Source organism: Symphalangus syndactylus, chromosome 1, assembly GCF_028878055.3.
Source record: "Symphalangus syndactylus isolate Jambi chromosome 1, NHGRI_mSymSyn1-v2.1_pri, whole genome shotgun sequence".
Taxonomy (NCBI): Eukaryota; Metazoa; Chordata; class Mammalia; order Primates; family Hylobatidae; genus Symphalangus; species Symphalangus syndactylus.
The window spans coordinates 108,967,709-108,978,921 of record NC_072423.2 but is presented as its reverse complement, the minus strand read 5'-3'; the positions used below and the strand labels follow the sequence as shown (position 1 = coordinate 108,978,921).

Below are 11,213 nucleotides of genomic sequence, written 5' to 3'. Positions count from 1 at the left end.
AGTGAGCCGAGATGGCGCCACTGCACTCCAGCCTGGGAGACAGAGCGCGATTCTGTCACAAAAAAAAAAAAAAAATTCTCCCTTTGCTCAGCAGGTTACACAGTCCAGCAAGCTATGTGCCCGAGCTTCCCAAATGCCCCCAATCGTTGCTCATTCATTAGGTCCTCCTCTTGCACTTTAGGGCCCCATCTCCTGATTCCCACCCACACCCCACCATCCAGACTCATGTCTTCTCCCACACCAACAGATGGAGCAACCAAACCCACCCCCAGGATCATAGACAGAGGCTAACAAATCCTGCCTCAGGTTTATTTGTACAAATAGCACAGGAGGACCCCAGCCCCATGCAGATGGTAGCCCAGGGGCGGGGGTGGGTGGTCGCACCAGTCCTTCTGTCCTCATGTTGGCAGAGATATCTACTCTGAAGCCTTTGTAGGGGCCTGGGCACCTTTGGGAGCCTGAGCTGGAACTGAAGCTGGAGCTGCAGCCTGAGCCTTGGTTTGATCCTTGGCTTTGGCCTTGGCCTTTGGCCGGCACAACCTGAGCCCCTTGGCAATACGGGCACGAGCACGCTTCCCAAGCTTGGGGTGGGCAATGTAGGCAAGTCGATCGAGCTTGCGGCTGACACCCTTTGGGATCTTGGGCTTAACCTCCTTGGGCTTTATGAGGGCCTTAATAGCCTCGGCACGTGCACTCATGGCCTTGGCATTGTTGGCCTGCATCTTCTTCAGGCCCTTCTTGTTGTGCTTCTTGGCAAAGCGCATGTTCCTCAGGAACTTGGGGTCCACCTGAAAAGCAGGAAAGGTACAGGTGGCAGCATGTGGGTCCCCAAGTCTCTCCCTGCTGCCCCTCTCCATAGGGGTACCCAGCATTCTAAAGACAGCATCAAGTCAACCTCAAATGTGGAAATACCCAACCTCTTGAAACTATTTCCAGAGAAAGTGTACCACCACCCCAGGGAGCCAATACTCCACCTGGGTAATGCTGTGCAGACCTCCTTCCAGAACAAAATTACAAGCTGCTTTGCTGCCCTGTCTGCCAAGGTTGTGGGGCTTCAACTTCCTACAGCAGGGGTTCAACCAAGTTTTTTCCTGACATCCCTTCAGGGACACCCCCTCCTCTCTTTAGAAGAAGGTGTCAATTAAATACCAAGTCTGGTCCAAAAGACTTATTGCCAAGGCGGAATATGGGGAAACTGAGGCTCAGAGTTTGTGGTTCACTCCACGGAACAGAGAGCAAAAGTAAAGAGGAGGAACAGACTGGGGACATGCTCAGCTCTCCCCTAGACCCTTCAGCCTTCTCAGCTAATCCTTAGAACCCCCTGACACAGGAAGAGAAGCTGACCCCAACTCCAGCACTGGGTCAGATGGAGGTGATAAGGCTGGTCAGGTGGGAATGTGCCCTGCACGCACTCAGACAAGGCCACTCCTTACCCTAAGTGCCGCTACCAAGCAAGGGAGATGGCCAAACTGCCCTCAGAAGGCAGGTTACGCCCTGACCAGAGGGTTACACTTCAGGCTGTGGAAGACCAAGGAAAGCTTTATTATGGGTCTGGTAGGGTAGAAAAAGGAACTGCAGGCTTTGGGTGGGCCAGTTAGGCTGTGCTCAGGCAGAAGCCAAAGCTAGAGAAAAACTACATGAAAGGCCTTGACTGTGCACCTGGAACCAAGAAAAGACGCTTCCGTGTGATCACGTGATTCAGTGCACTCACCCCCTTAAGAGACTCGTATCTTTGTGATCGGGGTTTCTTGATACCATTTCTGTGCCATTTTCGGGCTGTGGGAGAAAAAAAGGGAATTAAGCCAACAAAGCACTTTCTTCTAATAAGATCACCCAACATCACAGCTGGCAAGTCTGGGAGAACCAACGCTTCCTATAGCAGCTACACTTGAGATACGGGAAACCCTTACTACTAAATGCAAAACACTGTGTATCTCAAGTGGATCTCTAAACCTATAACCCTAAAGTTATTACTGGGTGAAATCAATCAGCCTCAGGCCCACAATGGAAACGTGCCCCTTCATCCCCGCCCCAGTTTGCCTGAACTAGTCCTTGCCAGGGTCTGGGATGTAGGCAGGGCCCAAAAAACTTACACTGGTTGTGTGTGGTGTGGTTCTTGGACTTGGCCATGTCTGCACCTGGAAGACAAAAGTGGAGATCAGGGTTAGGGGCTCCTCTGCTCCCCCATTCTGGTCAGAATGAGCCTGCAGACAGAGGATGTGCAGCCTCCACGAGTCTCGACTTACTCTGCACGACCCGACGCCAGTCCTGGCCTCCCAAACCCAGGTAATGATGCCCTGAAATCAACTCCTTACCCCCGGAAAGCTGCGTTTCTCAATAAAGTGGCTTTCCCTGCCATCCCCCTCCTAGGACCTAGAAGCACCATTCCCACCCCGCAGCTTTCGCTCCCCACAGACACACGGTCGCTCACCCGTCCTCTCCGCAGCCCGCGCCCCGCCGCCGCCCCTAAGTCGCGGATGGCATCGGATGCCGCGCGGCCAACACTCACCTTAAGCCGCGGCTCCCGAAGCGCCTTGAACCGGAAGAGAAAGGGGCTGCGGTGCAGCACGGGAAATAGGGTCAACAACGCCGGAAAGTACTACTGAAAAGGCTTCCCCCGGCTCCGGGAAGAAAAGTTCCGAAGCCCGGAAGAAAGCAAGCCAGACGTGTAGGCGGTGCTACGAGCTTGCCTCCGTCCCCTTCAGGCTGCCTCCTCCCCTATCTGTTTCTCCAGGACCTGGCTCTTAAGTCTTATTCAAGATCCTGAAAGAGAAAGGAGTCCTTGAGGGATGATGTTGGGCAAGGAGATCTGTGTTCTTTTTTTTTTTGAGACGGAGTTTCGCTCTTCCACCGAGGCTGGAGGGCAGTGGCACAACCTCGGCCCACTGCAAGCTCCGCCTTCCGGTTTCAAGCAATTCTCTTGCCTCAGCCTCTCGAGTAGCTGGGATTACAGGCGCCCACCACCACGCCCGGCTAATTTTTGTAGTTTTAGTAGAGACGGGGTTTCACCATGTTGGCCAGTCTGGTCTCGAACTCCTGACCTCGTGATCCGCTCGCCTCGGCCCCCCAAAGTGCTGGGATTACAGGCGTGAGCCACTGCGCCTGGCCCATCTGTGTTCTTAAAAGCACCCCTGTAATCCCAGCACTTTGGGAGGCTGAGGTGGGCGGATCACGAGATCAGGAGTTCCAGACCAGCCTGGCCAACATGGTGAAACCCCATCTCTACTAAAAATACAAAAATACGTATATATGTATATTAGCCGGGCCTGGTGGCACTTGCCTGTAATCCCAGCTACTCCGGAGGCTGAGGCAGGAGAATTGCTTGAATCTGGATCTGGGAGGTGGAGGTTGCAGTGAGCCGAGATTGCGCCATTGCACTCCAGCCTGGGCTACAGGGCGAGACTCTGTCTCAAAAAAAAAAAAAAAAAAAAAAAAAAGAAAAAGCATGCCTGACTCTTTCGTGGAGAAGGAGCAGAGGGGAGGACGGAGAGAGGGCTGCCTGGACCTGAGGGAGGACAGTGGGAATGCAGAGGAGTGGACAAGGAAAGAGTACTGGACTTGGGACACAGAAGATGAGGGAGAAAAAGGAGGCAAAGATAGCCCCCATGTCTTTGGCTTGACAACTGGGTGAATGGTGGGGCTGTTTACAGAGATGGAAGATTGAGTGGGGAGCAGGGGCTTTGGTTGTTTCGTTTTGAGGGGGAATGATGAGCCAGGTATTTTTGTTGGATGCATTAAATGTGAGATGCCTGTTGGACATCAGAATTGAGAAAGTGTTGCCTCTAACAACTCTGTTGCCTTCTCCACCTCTTCCCCCTATAGTTCATTTTCCACACGGCAGTGGGGCTTGGGGACTTGTTTTAAGATACAAATCAGATCCTGTCCCTTAAATCTGCAAGGACATCCCCTTACATGGAAGATCAATTCTTTACCCACTTGACCCTGACAACGTCTGTCATTTACTTCTCTCCAAACCCATTGCCTTTCTTTCCTGCCAACCACAAATATGTGTTCTGCCTCAGGACCTTTGCACTGGCTATCCCAGCCACCTGGACTGCTCTTCTCCCTGCTTTTTGGATGGTGTACTCTTTCCTATAGAGGCCTCCCTGGACTCCATTATCTAAAATAGAGAACCACTGCCTCATCTTACCAGTTATTCTGTGTCCTCTCATGGCTTTCTTTCTTTTCTATTCTTTTTTTTTCTTTTTTTAGACAGAGTCTCACTCTGTCGCCCAGGCTGGAGTGGAGTGGCGCGATCTCGGCTCACTGCAACCTCTGCCTCCTGGGTTCAAGCGATTCTCCTGCCTCTGCCTCCCAAATAGCTGGGATTACGGGCGCGCAACACTACGCTCAGCTAATTTTTTTTTTTTTTTTTTTTTTTGAGATGGAGTCTCGCTCTGTCGCCCAGGCTGGAGTGCAGTGGCGCAATCTCGGCTCACTGCAAGCTCTGCCTCCCGGGTTCACGCCATTCTCCTGCCTCAGCCTCTCCGAGTAGCTGGGACTACAGGCGCCTGCCACCACGCCGGGCTAATTTTTGTATTTTTTAGTAGAGACGGGGTTTCACCATGGTCTCGATCTCCTGACCTCATGATCCGCCCGCCTCGGCCTCCCAAAGTGCTGGGATTACAAGGGTGAGCCACCGCGTCCAGCCACGCCCAGCTAATTTTTAAAGAATTATTTTTAGTAGAGACAGGTTTTCACCATGTTGGCCAGGCTGGTGTTGAACTCCTGACCTCAGGTGGTCCGCCTGCCTCGGCCTCCCAAAGTGCTGGGATTACAGGCATGAGCCACCGCGCCCGGCCGTGGTTTGCTTTCTTTATAGAACTTTCCCAGACTCTAATTGCATTGTTTACTTACTTGTGTATGTGTCTGTTATCACAGGAGCCCGGAGTTTGGGACTGGTTTGATCACCTTCATTTTCCCACTGCCTAACTCAGCACAATATAGACAGAGCAAGAGCTTAATAAACACATACCCAGTGAACGTTCCTTGACAAGCCGGGTTCATGGAGTGACAGACACATACTGCAGAGGTTTAGGGAGTGAAGGGGAAAGGAGGTTGTGGAGGCAGGACATGTGGATGACTCCTTACTGAAGCATTCCTGAGAAAGGGGAGAGAGATCTGACAGGTATGAGTTGGGAGAATGAAAAGCAGGCTTATATACTGATGAATGTCCTGGTGCCAGGAAAGAAACAGCTGAGCCCAGAGGAGAGTGTCTCTGCAGGAATAAAGTCCCTGTGGGGTGCTGAGCACAGGTAGAGAACCTGGTGGGCAAAGACAGGGACTGCAGGAGGTGGGGGTGGTGTGATGACTGACAGCAAGTCAGGGCTTCAGCTCAGGAAGTGGAAGAGGTGGCTCTGGAGACTGGGACAGGGAGAAGGAGGTCTGACTGCCACATCCTTGAGAAAGAGAAGCCAGCAGGGTAGAGGCTGACAGCGGGGGCTGTGATGACTTTATTTATTTACATTTATTTATTTATTTATTTATTTATTTATTTATTTATTTATTTTGAGACAGAGTTTTGCTTTCATTGCCCAGGCTGTAGTGCAATGGCACGATGTTGGCTCACTGCAACCTCCACCTCCCTGGTTCAAGTGATTCTATTGCCTCAGCCTCCCGAGTAGCTGGCATTGCAGGCACCTGCCACCATGCCCGGCTAATTTTTGTGTTTTTAGTAGAGACGGGGTTTTACCATGTTGGCAATGCTGGTCTCGAACTCCTGACCTCAGGTGATCCACACTCCTCAGCCTCCCAAAGTGCTGGGATTACAGGCGTGAGCCAGTAATCCATGCCCAGCCTGTGATGACTTTGAAAGAACCAGGCTGCCCTGCTATGTGGCCTTCTAGCTGGGTAGCGACTCCCACAGCTCCTAAAAAGTGAGTAGTGACTTGGTTTAGCTAGACTGTTACGACAGAGGCAGAAAAAGCAGTGAGCAGAAAGCCATGGTCTGACGGGAGAGGCAGATTCAGAGATGGACGATGGTCATGCAGTACCACTGGGGCTGTGTTAGGGATTGGCCCAGAGTTAAATCCCAGCTGTTAGACAAGGGGGAGTCAGTGACAAGAATGAGGAACTTTGGCTGTGACCTGAGGGGACCTGTCCAGGAGCCAAAGGGGACCATGACCTGGAGCCACTGACCTGTCATGCTTTTCTTTTCTTTTTCTTTTTTTTTTGAGACAGAGTTTTCCTCTTGTTGCCCAGGCTGGAGTGCAATGACACAATCTCAGTTCACTGCAACCTCTGCCTCCCCAGTTCAAGCAATTCTCCTGGCTCAGCCTCCTGAGTAGTTGGGATTACAGGCACCTGCCATCACGCCCAGCTAATTTTTGTATTTTTAGTAGAGATGGGGTTTCACCATGTTGGTCAGGCTGGTCTCGAACTCCTAACCTCAAGTGATCCACCCACCTTGGTCTCCCAAAATGCTGGGATTACAGGCATGAGCCACCACACCCAGTCCCTGTCATGCTTTTCAAAGTGGGATGGATGGTAGGGCCATCCATTTCTATAAAGATAGTACTCTTTCTAGGGATAGTTTTCTTTATTTCTCCCTTCTTTCCTTTCTTCCTCCCTCCCTCCCATCTTTCTTTCTTTTCTTCCTCCCTCCCTTTTTCACTCCTCTCTTTCATAAATGGAAACTTACACTATATGAACTCTTCTGTAACCTGATTTTATGCATTTAATCATAGTTTGTGGACATCTTTCTCTGCTCATGAAAATCTTTTGTAATCCTAATCTATTTTACGTATTTTGAAACATTATTTTGAGAAGAGGTCAATAAATATTACCATATGTCAAAGGAGTGTCTGGCACACACATACAAAAAGGCAAAGAACTTAGCCTTTCCTCCAGGGTTGACACACTCTCACCCTCCATGAGTGAGTGGTTCTTGCCCCATCTCAAATCTGCCTGGAGGCCGGGCTCCACTTGCCTCCTCCATGGAGTAGCCTTGGGCAGAGCCACTATCTGGACTCAGCAGAGCATCAGCCAGGTCTCTCTCAAATGCCTTGGGCACAAGGCAGAGAAAGATGTGAGCCTGGGTGACAAGATAGGGCTGGATGGGCCTGGATGTGATCAGCCCAACCCATGTGGCCTGCAAGGGTGTTGTCTTGTCCAGGCCTTGTCCAGACCCGTTACCCAATTCAAATCCCAAGTAGGATCCCATAGTGTCTCCTCAGCAAAGTGATGGGGTTGGAGACACCTGGGGTTGTTTTTGCAGTTTCTGTCACAGTCCCAGGAGTATGTGGTGACCTGATACATGTTTGAGGAGTTAAATGTGCACATTTCACAAATCCAGGAAGATGACATAATCAGGGTCGAGAAGCCAGCAGGCCTGGAGGGATTTCTCAGAGATAAGAGTCAGCTCTTCTCCTGGCCCCAGAGCCTTGCTTGCCAAGCTTCAGTTCCCAGCGTAATATGGGGATAAAAATAGTAATTACTCTTGGGGCTAAACCGGATAATTTGAGTAAAGCACAGAACACTGTTAAGTACACAGTAGGTGCTCAATCATTGTTAGTCCCATCCATGCATCTTCCCCACAAGGCCTCAGGGGAGGGACACAGGGCTTGGGGAAAGAAAATCAGTGGCAAGTGGATGCTAAAAATAAGGACAAGATCCAAGGAACAAGAGAAAGCCAAAGTGGAGGAAAGTGGCTGTGCTCATGGGAGCTGGGTCCCCTCAGCCTCTGAGGTTCCAGAGATACAGGGACTACCAGTGTTTTCAGGTAAGAGGGATTGTGAAGGTTGTCAGAACCAGGGTGTTTTATCTGGTTGTTTTACCCCCACAAGAGAGAAGTGTGGATGGGGGGTGGGCTTTGGGACTTTGGATCTGCTTAGAACTTTCTGAGGGAGGGGCTACCTGATTCTGTGTGTCCCTAGAAGACAGAGCTGTGACTGAGGACAGCAAATGCCAGCTTCGTGGAAAAGGGGAATTTTTGCAATCAGAATTCCCTCCAAACTATGGGCTGCTCCCAGAGGTAGTGAGCTTCCTGATACAAGGGTTGTGCCAGCAGCGATTGAATGACCTGGGGTTGGGGGTTTAAAAATGGGATGGAGGAGGCCGGCCATGGTGGCTCACGCCCATAATCCCAGCACTTTGGGAGGCTGAGGCATGTGGATCACTTGAGGTCAGGAGTTCGAGACCAGCCTGGCCAACATGATGAAACCCCATCTCCACTAAAAATACAAAAAATTAAGATAGGTGTGGTGGTGGGCGCCTGTAATCCCTGCTACTTGGGAGGCTGAGGCAGGAGAATTGCTTGAACCCAGGAGGCGGAAGTTGCAGTGAGTTGAGATTGCGCCACTGTACTCCAGCCTGGGAAACAAGAGTGAAACTCTGTCTCAAAAAAAAAAAAAAAAAAAAAGGAATGCAGGGTTGGAAAATAGAGTTAAGTTCACTCCCCACCAGAAGCCTGGGATTCAAAGCTCCTGGTAGAAGGAAAGGGCCATGGGCTGCATGCAACGCCAGGCTGGTGCTCAGTATCTGTCAAAAGAGAGTCAGGTCTAGCAGAAACTGGAAGGTGCGGCCCATTCCTCAGGTCATCGCGCGTGCGCCCCTCTCAGCCCCAGGCCTGATCTCCCTCTGGGGGCGCACCTGGCCCACCTAACCCAGGAGTGAGCTGGGATGTGAGCCTATCGTCCTCAAGGGGGCAGAATGGGACCGCAGATGGAGTCTGGTGCTGCAGGTGGGCTGTAGACAGGCACCCGCTCCCCTCCCGCGGGAGACTCTTGCAGCCTCCCAGGCCATTCACAGCTGCGCTTCTCAGCACCCCCCACCACCCCCACCTCCAGATTCAGTGCCTGTCTGTCTATTTTGAACAGTTTCTCTAGGCTGGGTTAGGTCTCCCTCAGCTCCAAGTTCCTGGTTGTGGTGGTCAGGTGTCTTCACCCAGAGAGGGTTCAAGGCAGAGGAAGTAGAGCCCTTGGGCATCCCTGGGCACAGCCCCTCCTGGCCCATTTTGGAGTTACCCAAGGGCGATGCCTCTTGTGGGTTAAAGGAACAGGCTTTGGCATCAGACAGACTTGGTTTTCGATTCTGACTGCCACTCACCAGCAGAGCGTCTTCACCTCTTGGAGCCTCAGCCTCCTGCCACAGTGGAGGCGACTAACACCAGGGCTGAGCAGGCAGGAAGTCTCCCGGAGCCTCGCTGTGCATTTGGGAGGCCCGCGGGTTTGATTGTGAGACCGCACAGCAGCCTTTGGAGGGGATATGGTTTTTATCACCCCACTTCACAGATGGGGAGATGGAGTCCTTGGGCATGATTGGCTAGAGGTCCCACAGCCAATGGAGAGCTACAGCAGTCCAGGCACCTACCAGAATCTGGGGCAGCACGAGGTGATTTGTACCCAATGAGGCCATGGAGGGGACCTTGTGACAGTGACTGCTATGTGATGGGAGAAGCCTGTGGCCTTTATGGCCAATGGATGCCCAGAGTGAGGGCATCCTCTGTGCCAGCCCCTGCTTCTGCCAGACACATCTGCCCCATCCAGAGCAGGCCTACAAAGGAGGTGGTAGTGTCCTTGGGTGGAGGGCAGGCTGCTGCCTGAGTAGGCCTGGGCTGGGGTCAGTTGGCCTCAGGCAGCCAAGGACTGGCCAAGTATAAATGGAAGAGAAGTCCAGCAGCACAGAAAACCGACCTGCCAGGAAGGGTGGGAGGGAAGGGACGGGGTAGGTGGGTGACATGAGGGTGTTGGACAGGGCTGGATGGAACCTCTCCCCACTCCTGTTCCCAGCCACAAAAGGAGGCTACAGAGACTCCCTTTTAACAAAGAGCATCTGAAAAGGAAGAATGAAGCTGAGGGTTGGGAGGGACACCCCTCTCCTTTCCCTCCCCAGCAGGCTCCAATGGCCCCAGCAATGTCGTTGCCTTGGCAACCACAGCCCCCTTCTAGCTCCCTTTCTCCTTTAACCCCATCCTGCCTGGATGCACCTCTCGCCTGTACCCTCCCTCCCTCTCTTCCCAGCTCAGACTAAAGAGAGACTTGGCGGGTTGGGGAGAGAGGACTTCTCTGCTCACCAAGCAGTCCTGGGGTTAATGCCCTGGCTGCATCCCAGGACTGTCCCTTCCTAGGGATCAGATGGAGGACTCTTTAAGATGGAGACAGGACAGGACGAAATGACCTTTGAAAGAATTTTTCTGAATGAACAAGGTAGCTGTCTTCTCCCAAAGATTTCAAACCCCAAGTCTCGCAGTCCTCACTCCCTCCCAGGAGACAGAGGCTGTGACCCAGGAGCCCCTGGCAGAGTTTAGGAAACCAGCGCTGGAGCGGGGGGTTTGAAGATCATCTAGTTCCCCTCCCTAAGCCAATGGGTGGGGAAACTGGGGTCTAGGAGGAGGAGGAATTTACTCAAGGGCACACAGTGAGTATTGGAGAGTCAAGGAGGGAACCAGAGAGGCCTGAGCCGGGGTGAGGGTGGAGGGTGCATTTGCTACTGTTGGCCCTAGGAGTGGCTAGGTACAAAGGGCCACAGGAGGCCTGCACCCCATGGGAAGGCAGCTGCTGGTGTTTCTCTCATGAGTACAGAGAAAGCCCCTGGCTGCCCTCACCCACTTCTGTTCCCTGAGAGGTGCCTGCCTCCCTACCATTGGTGTTCCTGGCTTTCCTAAACTTAGTGCTTCAGTAACCCCCTCCCAGGCCCCAGCGCAACATAGGCTAAGGAAGGAGAATGAGGTCTGGCCCTGTTTAGGGAGGCACACAGGACTCTAGCAAGATCAGAGAGGAGCTAGAATTCTGAGAGGGCTGGGGATCCTAAAGGTCCCATCGAGAGTGTCCCCTGAGCAAGAAGGGCTTGTGGCTGCAGGCAGCGGGTTCTGGCCCAAGGGCAGCCCTTTCCTGACTGTGTCCCTGGCAAGTCACTCAACTTCTCAGGGGCTGCTAGATGGCCCAATCCCACCTCCACGTAAACGAGGTTGGCCACACAGGCTACACGAGGTTCCCATGAGGCAGCAGACACAGAGCTATGGACAGGTCCTGGGAGGGGGTCCCAGCCCCAAACCTCTTGTATCTGCTGTGCCAGGACCACTGCCATGATCACTTGAAGCACCTACAGTGTGCAGAGCCAGGGAGGCTGGGAGGGGAGGAAGCTGTGGGCACGGCACCCCTAGATGTAGACCAGAGAGGGCTCCATTCAAGCCAGGACAGAGGGCTCCACAAAGCCTCTGGGGGGTTGGAGGAGCGCCCCGGGAGCCTTCCTGGAAGATGAGGCAGGCCCTGTGC

At 52.7% G+C, this 11,213-nt stretch overlaps 1 protein-coding gene across 2 annotated transcripts; it reads right to left on the bottom strand.

Annotated features, from left to right (window-relative positions):
* Positions 1–295: 295 nt before the first annotated feature.
* RPL29 (ribosomal protein L29) lies at positions 296–2,909 on the bottom strand. Of its 2 annotated transcripts, none has more exons than XM_055275074.2 (4): positions 2,510–2,909; positions 2,094–2,138; positions 1,712–1,776; positions 296–788 (listed from the first exon to the last, which is right to left on the bottom strand). In XM_055275074.2, exons 2-4 carry the CDS (start codon positions 2,128–2,130, stop codon positions 417–419), a joined length of 474 nt encoding a protein of 157 aa, XP_055131049.1. In that variant the 5' UTR covers positions 2,131–2,138; positions 2,510–2,909; the 3' UTR covers positions 296–416. The 2 variants fall into 2 exon arrangements, with proteins under 2 accessions (XP_055131049.1, XP_063502390.1); XM_063646320.1 differs by having other exon boundaries at positions 2,432–2,554.
* Between the last annotated feature and the right edge of the window lie 8,304 nt (positions 2,910–11,213).

Coding starts and splice junctions, on each gene's coding strand:
- RPL29 (XM_055275074.2), bottom strand. CDS start 2,130: ATGGCCAAGTCCAAGAACCACACCACACACAACCAGT. Junction 1,777..2,093: donor CCACACCACACACAACCAGT/GTAAGTTTTTTG, acceptor TTTCTCCCACAG/CCCGAAAATGGCACAGAAAT. Junction 789..1,711: donor GATACGAGTCTCTTAAGGGG/GTGAGTGCACTG, acceptor CCTGCTTTTCAG/GTGGACCCCAAGTTCCTGAG.